The sequence below is a fragment of the Narcine bancroftii genome, chromosome 5 (genome assembly GCF_036971445.1).
Source record: "Narcine bancroftii isolate sNarBan1 chromosome 5, sNarBan1.hap1, whole genome shotgun sequence".
NCBI classification, from domain to species: Eukaryota; Metazoa; Chordata; class Chondrichthyes; order Torpediniformes; family Narcinidae; genus Narcine; species Narcine bancroftii.
In genome coordinates this window covers 139,971,308-139,987,287 of record NC_091473.1, presented here as the reverse complement: position 1 = coordinate 139,987,287, position 15,980 = coordinate 139,971,308, and the positions used below count along the sequence as shown (strand labels likewise).

The following is a 15,980-nucleotide window of genomic DNA, read 5'->3' as shown; positions in this document are numbered from 1 at the left end:
ATTGCACCTTTGGGTTCTGAAAGTAGCAGTGGTAGCGATTGTGGAGGCATTAGTATTGAACTTTCATGAATCAATAGATTCTGATATGGTCCTGGAGGACTGTAAAATCACAAATGTCACCCACTATTTAAGAAAAGAGGGAGGCAGCAGGAAGGAAATTATAGATTGGTTGGCCTGATGTCTGTGGTTGGAAATATGTTGGAATCAATTGTCAAGGATGGGGTTATGGAGTATCGGGAGGCACATGACAGGATAGGCCAAAGGGAAAAATCTTGCATGACACACCAATTAGAATTCTTTGAAGTGACAAGTAGGCTTGATAAAGGAGATGCTGTGGATGTTGTGTATTTGGATTTTCAGAAGGCCTTTGGCAAGATGCTGCACATGAAGCTTCTTGACAAGATAAGAGCCCATTGAACACAAGGAACATACTAATGTGGGTAGTGCATTAGCTGTTTGGTAGGATGCACGGAGTCGGAATACAAGGATCCATTCTGGATGACTGCCAATTTCTTGTGGTGTTCCATAAGAGTCAGTGTTGAGGCGGTTTCTTTTTATGTTGTATATTAATTATTTAGATTATGGAATCAATAGCTTTAATGCCAAGCTTGCAGATAGGAAGGTAGTTGGAGAAACAGGTAGTGTCAAGGAAACGGAGGGTGCAGAAGGACTTAGACAAATTAAGAGAATGGGCAGAGAAGTGGCAAATGTAATGAAATGCTTGGCCTGTATTTGGAGGAATTCAGGAGAAGGAGGTGGGATATCAATGAAACATTCTGAAAGTTGAAAAGCGTTAACAGAATAGATGTAGAAAAGTTGTTGCACATGGTGGGAGGGTCTAGGACAAGAGGGCCTAGGAGAAGAGGGCACAACTTCAGGATTGAAGGGTGTCTACTTAGAACCGAGATGCAAAGGAATTTGTTCAGCAAGAGGGTTGTGAATCCGTGGAATTTGTTGCCATGAGCAGTTGCGGAGGCCAGATCATTGGGTGTATTTATGGCAGAGATTGATAGGTCCTTGATTAGTCAGGGAATCAAAGGTTATGGGGAGAAGGATGGGCAGTGGGACCGAGTGAGAAAATGGATCAGCTCACGATTAAATGGCGGGGCAGGCGCGAACGTGCTGATAAAGCCTGTTTCTGCTCCTATGTCTTTAACTTATTTATTTTTGACACTGGTGCATAATTTGGTACTTCATGCTGATGTTGAGGTTAATAAAAAAATTTCTGGCTGAAATAGTTATCTCAGGAAAATAATCAAATTGAATAGTTTGTGATTTTTTTCATATACGACTTACATAAATTATTTGGCATTTGCTTATGTAATGATTATTTATTCAAATAAATTGAATTAGCTTAATTCAACTCATATTTTGTTATTATATAAATGCAGTAATATTATAATTCAACAGCAGGTGATGATTATCTAGATTATAATGCTGCACCAAACTTGTACCAAATGTCTTCGATGGATGCCTACCTTGGAGAAGTTTTCTTTCTCTCTTCAAAGGGACTTCGGAGAGAGTCTCTGCTATTGCCACTGCTCTCAAGCTCTATGACCTGTCAGCCTGTGTTCCTCCCACTTCCAAATCACCCCCTTCCCCTTGTTTCTCAGCACTCCAGAAGCAGCACACAGGCCTGAAATTTTGATTGCCTCTACTTGCTATGGGTGTGGTTTGACCTGGTGAGTTTCTCCAGCACTTTTGTGTACTGCACTAAACCTCACCATCTACAGACGTTCATTTGCCATGAGGAAAGATTAATCGAGCCAGCAACATCTCTGAATGTACTTTCAAGATTTCTATTTCTCTACATTAAAACAATTGAACATTCAAAAATGATGAATATCTAAAGCAGAAAACTTACTTTTCTGTTGTGTAATTGACATCAGATCATTGCTTTTTTCAGGAGTCAGCATGGTCTGATTAATTGGAGAACATTTAGCTTCCTCTTCTATATTACATAATGAATTTGGTTCCTGGAAAACAACACTCAGTAAACCACATTTAAGAATTAAAGATTTCAACTTGCATTAATTTTGTAAGGTTCAGAATTGATTTTCTTTACTTCAGGGTGAATGGATTGAAGAGAATAATTGACTGATGAACGTGCAACTTTCAAAAGAGGTGGTGACTGCAGTGGTGATACGACTGGAGAAAGTCCTTAAAAAGAAAAAAACAAATTGAATGTTAATTCAAACCTGGCCAGAACATCTCCTAAAATTTCAAACTGAGTAGGTTTATATTGGTTATGGCTAGGATAAGTTTCCCAGAGTCCCTATCAATAAATTAACCTGGAATTATGAACTAGGAGGATTAAAGCTCCCAGACTTTCAAAAATATTATTGGGCAACCCTATGAAGTTTGTCTCCTCCCTCTTTGATGGAGGAGACAAGTTATCTCAGGTAAAGTTGGAACTGCATAAAGTTGGTGAGAAGATAGTAGAAAATTTTATTTATAAATGGAATTCTAAATTATTATTTGGTCCTAAGGAAACCCCCTTACTAAATCATTATTACAATTTAGAGTAAACTCAATGGTCAAATTGGTGTTCACCCAAAACACCCCCAGCTCAAAATAAATAAATTCTGTTAACAATTGATAATAAAATTCTTGAAACTTGGTCTCAGAGTGGGATCAAATATTTCAAAGATTGTTTAGAGCAGGGACAATTTATGACATTTGAACAAATCAGGAATAAATTTGGAGATTTAAAAACACCCTTTTCCTCCCATCTTCACTCAAGATCTTATTTAAGGGATAAGTTAGGTCCAGCACCGACTTTACTTCAATGTACTGAAATAGAGACTGGTTCGAAAGGGGATAACAAAGAAATTTATCTCAAAAATGTATTTCTTACTTCAGGCAGAAGCCCTAAACAAAGGCTAGATACGTCAAGAGAGAGAGATGGGAATCAGATTTGGATATAGAAATTGATGTATTTTGCTGGTCTGACCTGTGTCTTCAGCATTAATGTAAAGTACAATAAATTTTTTTTTGCATTAGCTCCATCTTACTTTGCAAAAATTAAATAAATTGATATCTGAATTATCCAATTTATGCTTTTGATGTGGTCAAGATATAGGGACCTTTTAGCATTTGATCTGATCATACCCTAAAGTGAGATCCTTCTGGGAAGATTTGGGGAATCTCTTGGATCAAATGACTGGAAATCAATACCCTCAGGTGCCCAAATTGTTTTTATTGGGGGAATGAGCAAATAAGACCTAAAATGAGGTTGCTGAAATATTAATTGAAATTTGTTAAGCATGTTTTAGCAGTAGCCAGATAATGCATAGCCATTACTTGGAAATCTGATTCCCAAATGAGTCTGACCTGTTGGAAGTCAGAAATCCATAATTGTGTTTCTCTGGAGTACATTATTACAACCTCAGAAATTATTAAATGTTTTTAAGAATATGGAACCAGTATTTAAGATATACAGGGGTAAACCTTTGATCATTTGCCCCCTCCAATACCAAATATCTCCAGTATTCCTAGTGTTGTCAATTCTGCAACATTTATCCCTTAAGGGAGGAAATAAGCTCTGGATGAATCACGTAATGTTTCATCTGAACATAATTAATGCTTTTGGAAAACAGATGATTTTAATCGCATTATATGGGATAATTACCTATTTCTTTTTTTCCTTTTCCTTTGGGCGGTGGGGGGGGGGGGTCTTTCTCTTTTTCTGTTTCCTACTTTTCTTTTAAGGATCAGCATGATGTGTAATTTTGTATTCATAAACAATAGTGCAGAGTTTGATGATTATGATCATGTGTTGATTCTTCTTTCTTTGCATATCAACATGTAGTTTGTTTTTGGTATTTTATTGTATGTTTCTTTGATTTTGTTTGTTTTGTAACTTCATGTTGATTGGAAATTAAATAAAGGAAAAATATTAGTTATGGCTACATCATTGCAACTTGTTTAAAGAAAACTTGTCAAGTGAGTTTTTTCTTTTTAAAATCATTTTATTGAGTTTAATATAATAATCCATATGCAAGTTATTAATAAAGCAAAGCAACATATACAGAGCATATAATTAAAGTAAATGCACAGTGAGTTTTCTGTAGAATCCATTTTCCTCCTTTACTTTATAATAATACCTTCCCTTGCGTCTTGTGATACCACTATTCTATTATTTTTCAATATGCATATTAGAAAAGATATCCAACTGAAGAAAATATACTATAGTATTTGCAAAGAGTAACATTTCTTTGCCAAGGAAAGTAACCCCCTTCAGTAATCATCTTGTAGCCAACACAGGAAAGAAATTCAGAATCTAGTGGTAGGGTGCCATGATAACAACCTTGCTCTCAAAATTTCAATAAGACAAAGAAGATGATCATCGACTTCAGGAGAGGAATCCGAGACCCTCTCCATATTCAGTCAAAAATGTAGGTAGCTTCAAGTTCTCAAGAATAAATATCTCTAATGACCTGACCAGGTCATATGCATCTTGACAATGATCAAGAAAGCGGACCAATCCAGCTTATTTCTTAGGAGGAAGTTTGGCACGTCCTCCTCAACCTTCACAACCTCTATAATTGCAGCATACTTGCTGGATGCATCACATCATGATACAAGAGGGTCACTGGAAGAAACAACAGGAGTGAATTCAGCTCAGAACAAAACAAAAAACCTTCCTCCTTTCCATGGACTCCACATCTCCTGCTGCCTAGGAAAGGCAGGCAATACTGAAAGACTTATCATACCCAGTCACACTCTCTTTTCCTTCCTCCCAATGGGGAGAAAGATTAAGAGCATGAAAACAGACACCAACAGTTTCATCCCTGCAGCAATCAGGCTCCTGAATGAACCCCATAGTAAAGTCTGTGTGCTGGTGCTAATTGATTTTCCTTTCCTTTCATTGTAATTCTATATTCTGTAAATTCTACTGGAAATAACCTGGTTTGTTGTAGAAGAAGCCCTCCCACTGCACTAGGTTTTTTTGTGACAAAGAAACAATCAGCATCATGTTCCATCTATAAATTAAATTGATAGTTAGAGTGTAAGTTAACTTGTACACATCCAATTTCTGACAGGAATGGGAGAATAATATTCTAATCTTAGATTTACTCAAGGTGTGGACTTGCTTTAAAACAGACAAAGTTGAGAATTCAAAAATCAACATAGCTGATCTTTAGGTTCAGTTCGACAGGTTTATATTTGTATTTAGTCAAGTCATAAAACAAACTTTAAAATGATACAATTATTACTACATATATGTTCCCAAGATCACAAGATTCTCAGAACCAAAAATGAATAATGCAAGAACTGAACTGGAGCGCAAGATGGAAAAAATAGCATTGTTCCTGTATCAAAAGCTATTTCCATTTACATAGACACAACCAATGTGGTTGGAGTACTCCTTTAACATTAGACTTGTTAGTGGTGGTATCAGAATCATGAGACAAGTACATTTAAAACATCGTCTTTTCCAACATTATCTCAGTTCATCCTTTCAAACAATCGTATTCTACAAGGCAAGACTTCAATTTTGAATTATGAGAGAACAGAGAATTTGGAGGATCAAACAGCATCCACGAAGAGAAATAGTTAGTCAGCAGTTTGATTTGGGATCCTTTATCAAGATGCGATAAAGGGTATTGACTATAAATGCCGACTAACCATTTCTTGCCAATGGATGCTGTCTGACCCACTGAGTACCTCCAGTTTCTCTTTATTAACGAGATTCTAACATTTACAGTTTTTGTATTTCCTGAATTTTTAATTACTTAATTTCATGCAAGAAAACGAATTTGCCTTGAAATGGGAAAATCACTTGTTGAAGAAATAAGAATAGAGGGATCCTGCAACTATGCAGATCAAGATTTGCAAGACCAGCCTCAGAGTTTTATGAAAAAACAAACCATGATCTCAAAATAAAAATCAAGTAGTACAAAATACTAAATAATATTATTCAGTTATTTAATCACAACAAATAATTGTGATATCTGTCTCTGAAGGTGACATTATTCAAAAGGACGAAACCTTCCAAGGGCAAAACCTGATGGTGGACCGGATAGGGTACTGAAAAATTTGCACCAAACAATGAGTCGGAGTGTTCATGGACATTTTTAACCTCTCATTGCGGTAGTCAGAGGTTCCCACCTCCTTCAAAAGGGCATCAGTCATCCCAGTACTCAAGAAGAGTAGTGGGAACTGCCTCAACGACTACTGCTCAGTAACATTAACTGTGATGAAATGCTTTAAGAAGCTGGTCATGGCCAGAATTAACATGCAAAGGTCTGGACCCACTGCAATTCGTCTACTGTAACAATCACTCCACAGCATATGCAATATCGCTGGCTCTCCACTCAGCTCTGGATCTCCTCGAAAACAGCAAAATTCATACACATGGTTGCTTTTCATCGTCTACAGCTCAGCCTTCAATACCATTATTCCCTCAGTGCTGGACAAGATGCTACAAACTCTTGTAGGCTTCCTCATTGCTGTTTGTGATTCTGCCGACAACTGTGGTGTCGTCGGCAAACTTGTAGATGGCATTGGAATTGTGCCTGGCCACACAGTCATGGGTGTATAATGAGTAGATCAATGGGCTAAGCATGTCTTCTTGGGATCCGCCTGTGTTGATAATCAGTGAAGAAAAGACCTAGAGTTTGTAGCTTCTTGTCCAGCACTGAGGGAATAATGGTATTGAAGGCTGAGCAGTAGTCAATGAAGAGCAGCCATGTGTATAAATTTTGCTGTTTTTGAGGGAGATAGATCAGCTCATTGAATGGTGTCACAACAACAAATTTGCTCTCAACATCAGCAAAATCAAGGAGATGACTGTGGACTTCAGGAGGTGTTCGGGGAATGGGACCCAGTCCTCATCAAAGGCTCAGTAGTGGAGAGAGTCCAGAACATCAAATTTCTGGGTGTCAACAACCCCGAGGATCTGCCCTGGAGCCTCCACGTTGATGCAATCACAAAGAAGGCTCACCAGCGGCTATACTTTGTGAGGTGTCTGAAGAGATTTAGTATGTCACCAAAGATTCTCGTAAACTTCCTCAGGTGTACCGTAGAGAGCATTCTGGCTGGATGCATCACTGCCTGGTACGGAGGCACCAACTCTCAGGTCAAGAATAAAATCCAAAGGGTTGTTAACTCGGCCTGTGACATCACTTCACTCCATAAAGGACATCTACATGAGGCAGTGTCTTTAAAAAAGCAGCCTCTATCCTCAATAACCCCCACCACCCTCTTCACTCTGCTACCATCAGGATAAAGGTACAGGAGCCTGAAGATGAGGCACAAGATCAACTTCTTCCCTGCTGCCATCAGAATCCTGAATAATCAATAAACCAAAGACACTGCCTTACTGTTAGTGAACTATTATTTTATAGTATTGTTGTAAGATATGAATGTCTGCTCTATGATGCTTCCATAAACACCGAATTTCGTGACTTGTTCATGACAAATTCTGAATCTGATATAGTATTAAATAGAATTACTTACATATTCAATAAAAGCTAGAGTACAATGTCGTTCAAAACTTTTGCAGTGACCTCACTGATATTCTAACAGAAGTTAGTGATGGACAGACTCTTAAATTCAAGACTCAAATCATCTGAAGACAGTTGAATTGATTATGGATGTTATCCATTGGAGAAGAGGTTTAATGGTGTAATCCTAATGATAACATGGATGATGTCGATTGAGAAATAAATCTACAAAAGGCTATCAGATTGACATTAAAAACTTTCCGGGAAAGGGAATTTACCAATTCTACCCAAAAATATTTTTTCCATAATTGGTTTTTTAATACCAATGACAGATCAAGTTATTAAAATAAATTAAATATTAATTAATCTTGCTTTAAGCAAATCACAAGGAGAATTAAATACAGTTTATAAGCCTTAAAATTGGGAATATGATTGTCACAACTGATTATATGATGACCATATTTTTTTCAATCATAGCTCTCAGGTCCATAATTAATGCACTGTAGCTGGAGAATAGCAGTGCAACAGGATTCACCTCAAGTGCGAGGAGGATGAATTCTGATTAAAGATTTGAAGGTGGTAACTTGATTTAATGAGAAGGACAGAATGTTGAAATGCATAGGAAAAAGTAAAATATATTGGCCCAAAATTTGCTGCCAAAGAGTCCATGACACTTGCCATTATTGTGCAAATAAGTAAGGCAATTTGTAGCAAAAATGCACCAGGAATTGTAGTTGATGAACTTCCCTGTGCTCCATTGGTTCGTCCAAGAGCCTTTAATTTTGAAATGTTAACAATTATTAATAAATTATTCTGTTTGTGAAGCATAAAGAGCATAAAGCACACCAGCAGGAATGCCAGCTAAATTGTGGAATTATAGAAGGTGGTGAAAATGTCCATTATGGAATATACGCAAATTATAAAATTGAAAGCAAACAAAGAACACAGATAAGTTAACCAGGTCACTATCCTTCATTAAGGTCTCTATCAATATGCCAGCAACTGGTGATGTAAAATTAATTAGACTAATAAAAAAACCCAACCTGACTCACTGCGTTACCAGGAGACAAGCAACTTCAGCAAATCTGGCACCAAGATTTCAAATAGCAAAATAATTGTGGCTTCATTTAACCATTGGCCTGAAAATGTTTGGTGACCTCAAGTTATAAAATGATTAGATAGATAGATAGACATTTTCTTTTTCTGGGATGTGGGGAGAATTAAAAAAAAAAGTTAAACAACTTGAACCGAATGTTTAATGTTCCTTCAGCTGTGAACAGAGCAGAAAAGGATTACTGAAAACCAAAATTTTTCTGTACACCAACCAAATATTGAACAGACCTTGGCTTTGACGGTTTGAAATGAGATTCGGATGTTAAGCAGCAAGGATAGCATTTTGAAACAACCTCCAAAACATTTCTTTCATGAAAAAAAACAAGGTAAACATTTCTTTCAAATAATTTCAATGAGGATGCTCTCTAATATTATAGTGAAAACTCAAAAATACTGGAGGCACTCAGCAGGTCACGCAGAGTCCATAGGAGGTTCATTCAGGTGCCTTGCCGTTTGGCGTGGGTGATCATGTCTCTCCATCCATCACAGTCCCTAACCCTCCAAATTGTAGTTTTGCCTCCCCTGTTTCTAACCACGGTGTTAATCCATCTCTCATTTTCATTCTCTGTCTGCCTCGGCTTCTTTTGCCTTCCAGCTTTCCCGTTGTAACTAAATGTTCTAATGTATCTCTTCGCATGATGTGTCCAAAGAATTTTGATTGCTGTTTTCTGATTCTTTTAAGTAATATATGTATGTTTTGTTTTTGTTCTTGGTAGAACTTCTTAGTTTATTATCTTGTCAGTATATGATATGGATAACATTCTTCTGAGAAATCACATCTCTGCTGCATTGATTCTTTTTCCATTGCATTTGTGATGGTCCATGACTCACAGCCATACAGCAATATAGGAAGAATGGAGTAGCTGAGTGTTCTAAGGCAGATGTCAGTTGGTATATTCTTGCTTGTTGGGATGTTTCTCATTTCTATAAATGGTGTTCTTGCCATCATAGAAACTGTGTTGCAGTGCGAAAAGATCAGATGTAGTCGAGTCGAAGATCAGTAAAAGTTGTTTAGTCAAACAGCCACACACAGCTTTTTAAAACATTTGAAGTTTCAAATGACGTCACTGCATTGTGACATCCCAACGTCATCCAGAACCTCCCAAGCCGGTTCGATTAAGCCTCCGGTGAGCCACGATACCTTGCTTTTATGTCTATAATCGCATTTGCCATCAGATGTTACCCATGATCCAGGGTACTTGAAGTTGTGAACTTGTTTCAGGATTTCATTTCCCAATACGATCCTACAGTTTGGAATATCAGGTTTTACCATAGGAGGTAAAGATGTATAACCAATGTTTTTGGCCTGAGCTTTTTCAAGGTAGGGTTTTGTCAATTTTTTTTAAGGATTCATGTTACGGCAAAGAGCAATCCATACAGTTTTCCAGGAATGCAATACCTCTTTAACAGAAGTCTACTGTAATTACAAGCCAGGCTAATTTGAAGTAATTACCCATCCTCCCAATCCCTTCAATAGTTCACTTCACCATTTCAATAGTCACCCCACTCCCATGACCCCTCTCCGTGCCATTCCAAGGAAATGGGAATCAGCATTAGATGGAATCTATAGGAATCAGTATTCCTGTTGCGATAAAGTAGTTATGATTATGAGTTTGTCATAAGCATTGTTATTGCAACCTAGACCAGCAGCAATAGAAATTCACCAAGACAATGGTATCTTCAAAACAATTTTATTAATAGCATAACACTTTTTACTTACCTCTAAACTTGACCCCACTGTGTCTGTGAGGGTGTAAAAAAAAAACACAAACTAAGTTTAGGCATAATTCTAAAGAGAAAGCTTTTGTGTTGAAACTCGGTCTTTTCTGCTGTTCAAAAATTCTTAAACTCAAATTCTTGTAGGTTTGTTTTCAGAGAATTGTTTCCTCCTTTGCATTGGAGGTTTCAGAACTTGTGTTTTATTCCACGATGATTTCAGAAACCTGGAAGGGGTTATATGAAATGGTCATGTAAAAATGGACACAGTGAAGCTGTCTTCTTTTCAAAGAGATGGCTCTTCCTTGCCACTGATTTGTATACCTCCCATGGTAAAGAGAATACAATAAGAACAATACCTCTTTCCCTAGAGGTTACTACATTTCTGACTTCAGATGTTTCTTGATGCCTTTCTGAAATGTCTTTATCACATGACATCACTGCTGTCTTATGTTTCTTCAAACCACTTCAAGAAGTATAATTCAAAAGCAAAGGACTCCTCTTGGACTACTGGTCACTGAATCAAAAGTCCTCTGTGTACACAGATGTTTCTCTGAGTAAACATCATTGTCTTCAACATTTCAATGGACAATCACTCCAGCTTCCACAGCTTCCACTAAAGAATGATCCAAGCTTGTTTACAGCTGGACATAGGAGACATTTCAACTCCCAGAATGGTATTCTATGTGTAGGTGTCTGTGTGTCCATGAATCCAACCCCCAAAAATAACTTTACTAAAATATAGTTTATACTAAAGATTAATAATAACACAATTTTGTCACAATTGTACAATGCACTGAAATTCTTGCTTGCTGCAGCTGAACTGGTATTTTGCTTAAAAAACTACAAGTATGTACTTAATTGAATTTAAAAGAAACAATAAATACAAAAAGAGATAAATATTCAGATATCCTAGTGAAAAAATGAATTATTCAATGAGGATTCTCCTCTAGCATATCTGTGGTAAATATTAATGCTTTGGGAAATGTGGAATTCATTGGCACAGACGGCTCTGGAGGCCAAGTTGTTGGATAGATTTAAAGTGGATGTTGCTAGTTTCATGATTAGCAAGGATATCAAAGGTTATGGAAGAAAGAAGGAAAATGGAGTTAAGGAATTATACAACAAATTCAAATGGCAGAGCAAACTCAATGGGCTGAATGAGCTGCTTCTATTTTTAATGGTCTTGTGGTGTTTCCTTTCCATGATAAGGAGGTAGGAAATATTTAATCTTGATCCAAATTTGTAGAAAAAGCCAAGTGTTAGGTAAGTATAGCAAATGGTTAGCATGGAATAACCTGCATCCTTGTAAAAGGATGTTAATTATCTTTTGCCATCTTAATATGCAGTAATATATTTGTGTTTGCACCACAATGCATTCACAAATACAAATCAATCTTTCAAAAATTTAAAATCAAATTGAAGAATCCAGTTCAAAATTACTGTTGTACCCAAGTAAAATAATTACCTGGTGGTGAAATAATAATCCTTCCCGGTCCAAATAATGGAACAAATTGTTGTGACTGAGAAAGCTGCATTTTTGATTGGTGGCTATCTAACAAAATAGGATGACTACATATTTGTGGTGATTCAGGTTCTTTTCTGACGTGTAACGCATGGACTTGAGGAACAGAATTCAATGCCGGTTGATGCATACAGCAGTTCAACTTGTAATTTCGATAGCTGTACTTTGGGAAGGGAAAAGACAAGTTTAGAAACCCAAAGCAGATCTGATAATTCCCATGATGTTACTGTTTCAAAATTACCATTTCTTCCTCATTAGTGAAAATATTGTTACTGTTGGTCCTCTTCTGCTTTGGTTTGCTTTCTGTAGAAATGAAATGTTAAACACAGAACATTAAAAACCATGAAATAATGAAGCGATATGAGTTACATTGTAAATGGTAATTTCTAAATGGAGACTGAACCCGATAGTCTTTCAGATTAAACACTATTTTGTACAGATACTGGGACTGTTTACAGGTTATCTGGTTAAATCATGATACAAATCCAGAAGACGTGGCTTGATATCAGGCTTCATTCATTGAGGGCTATATAACAAGACAACTGCTTAGTACCAAATTATGCCAGAACTCTGAAATTGACCCAATGCCTTCTGGGGTACAGAAAGAGCAAAAATGAGTGAGGAATAAAAAAATTAACATGCACTTTACAACCAATGCTTTTCCACAGTGTTGGAGGCATATTCATACTTTTTAAAAGCATATTCATAACTTCGGATTTCTTCAGGTTAAAGATAGAAAAAATACATGTATAGAAAGAGTGATTCTAGAGTTATAAATTTGTTATTTTAGGATAATCTCCCATCATGGAAATAAAACAAGTTATAGTAATATTCTGCCACATTTTAGGTACTAAAACGGTTTCTTTGATATCATACTATGAATGTAAATGGAGTCACACATCACATTTAACCATTTTTAACTCATACCACAAGTTACGGCAGCATTGCTGCTTTATAAAAAGTGTAGATTTAAGACACCAATGTTTGTTTACAAATACAGCACCAAATAGTTCTAAGCTATTATTATGCATTCATTAATGCAGACAAGCAATCATCAAATGTTATTGTCCAACTTTTGGATTTAAACTGGAACATGGATAGCATACAGAGGACAGCCTCATTATCCTCATTGATACATACAGTAATAAAATTGTTATGTTTTTCATTATCCCCTTTTCAAAGTGTAGATTAATGCTGGAACTTTTCCCTTTAATTTCCTTATCACTGACTTTAGATTCACATCCCTGCAATTACACAGCTTATCACGAAACCATTCAATGATAAATGGATTACATTTGCTATCCTACAGTCATGTGGTACCTCCCCTCTGGCCAGTGAAGATTTATAGACCTACCAGGGCCTGTTGAGTTGCATAATCTGCCTGAGGTGCATCAGGCCTTGGGACTTGCTCAGCTTTAAACTTCCTGCAGCGGCAGCCAGGCTTCACGTTCGAATCGTCCCTGTAATGCCGGCCAACCATAAATCCCAATGAGATGGCACTGGACCCCTTCCACCTTGGGGACAAAGCCCGCGGGCTAAGAAATGGCTGAACCAGAAGTGTCTTAAAAGTGGTCTTAAAAAAAAGAGATTAAAACACTGCTGATTATAACACGAGTCAGCGTTTTCCTTAAAAGGCATCACATTGGTGACCCCAATGGTTCAGTCGTCTCTGAATCCAACACAATGGCCGACGAACCAGTGCTGAGTGCAGTTGCCATTGAGCTGTCAACATTCTGGCCAAACAGACCATGTGCGTGGTTCATTCAGGCAAAGGTACAATTCAACCTCTGCAGTATCACCAGCGAGGCTACAAAATTTTGGCACCTTGTCGCATCACTAGATGAGGAGTTGGCCACTAAAGTTGAAATTTTCCTAAGCAATCCTTCGGCAGAAAGTCAGTACAAGGCTTTCAAGGCCCACCTCCTATGAAATTTCACCATGACCGAGCTGGAGAGAGGAACGTGTCTCCTACATCTTGACAAACTTGGGGACAGGACCCCTCCGAGCTAATGACCAAAATGCTCACACTAGCCGACGCACACTCCAAGTGCCTAATGTTCAAGGCCACATTCTTAGAACGCTTCCCCCGTGATATCACCTTGTTCCTGCCCAACCCAGACTTTTCTGATCCTCAGGCTGTGGCAAACGAAGCGGACAGACTATACAGAGTTCCCAAAAATTCTGTTGCAACAGTCCATCAGGCAATCGCGTCCAGCAGCACGACTACCTTGTCCATTTCAATAACTGCCACAACCTCAAGACAGGCAGGAGGGTCCAAAGGCAAGCAGCAGGACTGGTGGTGTTTCTACCACAGAAGGTAGGGCCGGAACGCTTGCCGCTGCATCCCACTAGGCACTTACTCAGTTGATACCAAGGGAAACGGCACCACCAGCTGCCAGTAATGGTCACCGCGGTTGGCAAACACACAGGCCTCTTCTGCGCTGTTGACCAAATCTCTGGTTGAAGGTTTTTAGTCGACACAGGAATTGAATGGAGAATCCTATCACCGAATGCCTTTTAACGAGAAGCCCAGACTAAGCAGTCCAACCTACTTGTGGCAAACAAGACACCGATACCCAGATCAGTCCATTTGCTACTAGGAGACTAGGCTTGCACGATGATGATGGTGGTCATGCCGATATTGTTGGGATGGACCAGGATTTTATGGTAATTCCATACCAGGTTGACATTCAAGAACACTCAGGTGCCATGCAAGTTGGCCGTAAAGTCCTGTATATGAGGGATGGGGTATCGGTCCAGCATGGTCACATCATTGAGGTGACTGTAGTCCCCGCATTGGCATCAACCCCCGGAAGCCTTCAGGACTATGTGGTGGGGGGGGGGGGGGGGGGGAGGCCCAAGGGCTATCTGACCTGCGGATGATTCCCAGCTCCTGTATTTGGGAGAACTCCTCCTTTGCCAGTTGTAGCTTCTCGGGGGGAAAACGTCTGGCTTTGGTGTAGAGGGGGGCCCTGGGCCGAAATGTGGTGGCGGACACCACGTTGGGGCATGGTGGAAGTGAACTGTGGCTGCAGGATGGCAGGGAATTCATTGAGTATGCGAGAGTACTCATCCTTGGGGGCGCTGATGGAAACTATTCCTGGGCCGCACATATTTCTGGAATTGAGCAGGACGCATTGAAGTGTGCGGGCATGTACCAACTGCTTTGATGTCCATCAACAGGCTGTGCGCCTGGAGGAAATCGGCTCCTAGCAGTTCTGTGCCCACCATGGCCAGTACGATCTTCCAGCAAAACCTGTCCTTGCCAATCTGGATCTGGGCGCTGCGTGTACTGAAAGTCTTGATAGAGGATCCATTGATGTTGGGCCTCGTGCTCGGGTGCAGTTCTCGAAGGCGGTCGGGGGCAGCACACTCAGCCTTGCTCTGGTGTCTACCAGGAAACATCAGACACTGGTCTTATCGATCACGTGCAGGAGGCTGTTGATGCGGCCAGCCATCCCAGCCATCAATGGCGGCTGGCCGGGTAATTTCCCTGAAACGAACAGGGCTACCTACACTTGTGGGCTTGGGCCCACCAGTATCGGTGGTAGAAACACCAGGTGGAGTGGGGCTCTTCTGGTTTGTGTTTGGGGGGTGCCTGTGTCCGGCTGGGACCAGGGCAGGTGAGCTGGCTGAGGGCTGCCTCATTTTCTTGTTTGGTCGACCAGAGCACGTCCGTGCGGGCTGCGACTCTCCGTGGATTTGAGAAACCCTCATCTGCCAGCAGGAGTTGGATGTCCTCCGGCATCTGCTCAAGGAAAGCCTGTTCAAACATTAGGCAGGGTCTGTGGCCCTCTGCCAGCATGAGCATCTCGTCCATGAGAGCAGAAGGGGTTCTGTCGCCCAGGCCATCCATGTGTAGGAAGAGCCTAAGTGGTGTGCTGCCGATGGGAGAGGCCAAAGGTCCTGAGGAGGAGGCTTTTGAGAGCGAAGTATTTACCTTCCTCCGGTGGGTTGTGGATAAGGTCTTCACCCTGGCCGTGGTTTCTTCATTGAGCACACTCATGACGTGGTAGAACATCGTGGTGTCTGAGGTGAAACTGCACCTGCCCGAACCAAGTGCATGGCGATGTGTCCAGAAGGTTGGGGGGGGGGGGGGGGGTGGGAAGTTTCTCTGTGACCGTTGCTGAATCCATGTTGGGAGGCCAGAAAACTGTCTGGTCTTGCTGTGGTCA

At 39.6% G+C, this 15,980-nt stretch overlaps 1 protein-coding gene across 7 annotated transcripts in view; it reads right to left on the bottom strand.

Annotated features, from left to right (window-relative positions):
• The window catches only part of LOC138764011 (bromodomain-containing protein 3-like), a 160,325-nt gene that overhangs the window by 21,552 nt on the left and 122,793 nt on the right, over nucleotides 1-15,980 (bottom strand). For all 7 annotated transcript variants that reach the window (XM_069939194.1, XM_069939197.1, XM_069939200.1 and 4 more), the window contains exons 13-16: nucleotides 12,047-12,108; nucleotides 11,749-11,968; nucleotides 2,066-2,160; nucleotides 1,865-1,976 (exon numbers count right to left, since the gene is read on the bottom strand). In XM_069939194.1, the coding sequence (XP_069795295.1) occupies nucleotides 1,865-1,976; nucleotides 2,066-2,160; nucleotides 11,749-11,968; nucleotides 12,047-12,108 (489 nt within the window). The remainder of the gene's footprint in view (nucleotides 1-1,864; nucleotides 1,977-2,065; nucleotides 2,161-11,748; nucleotides 11,969-12,046; nucleotides 12,109-15,980) is intronic.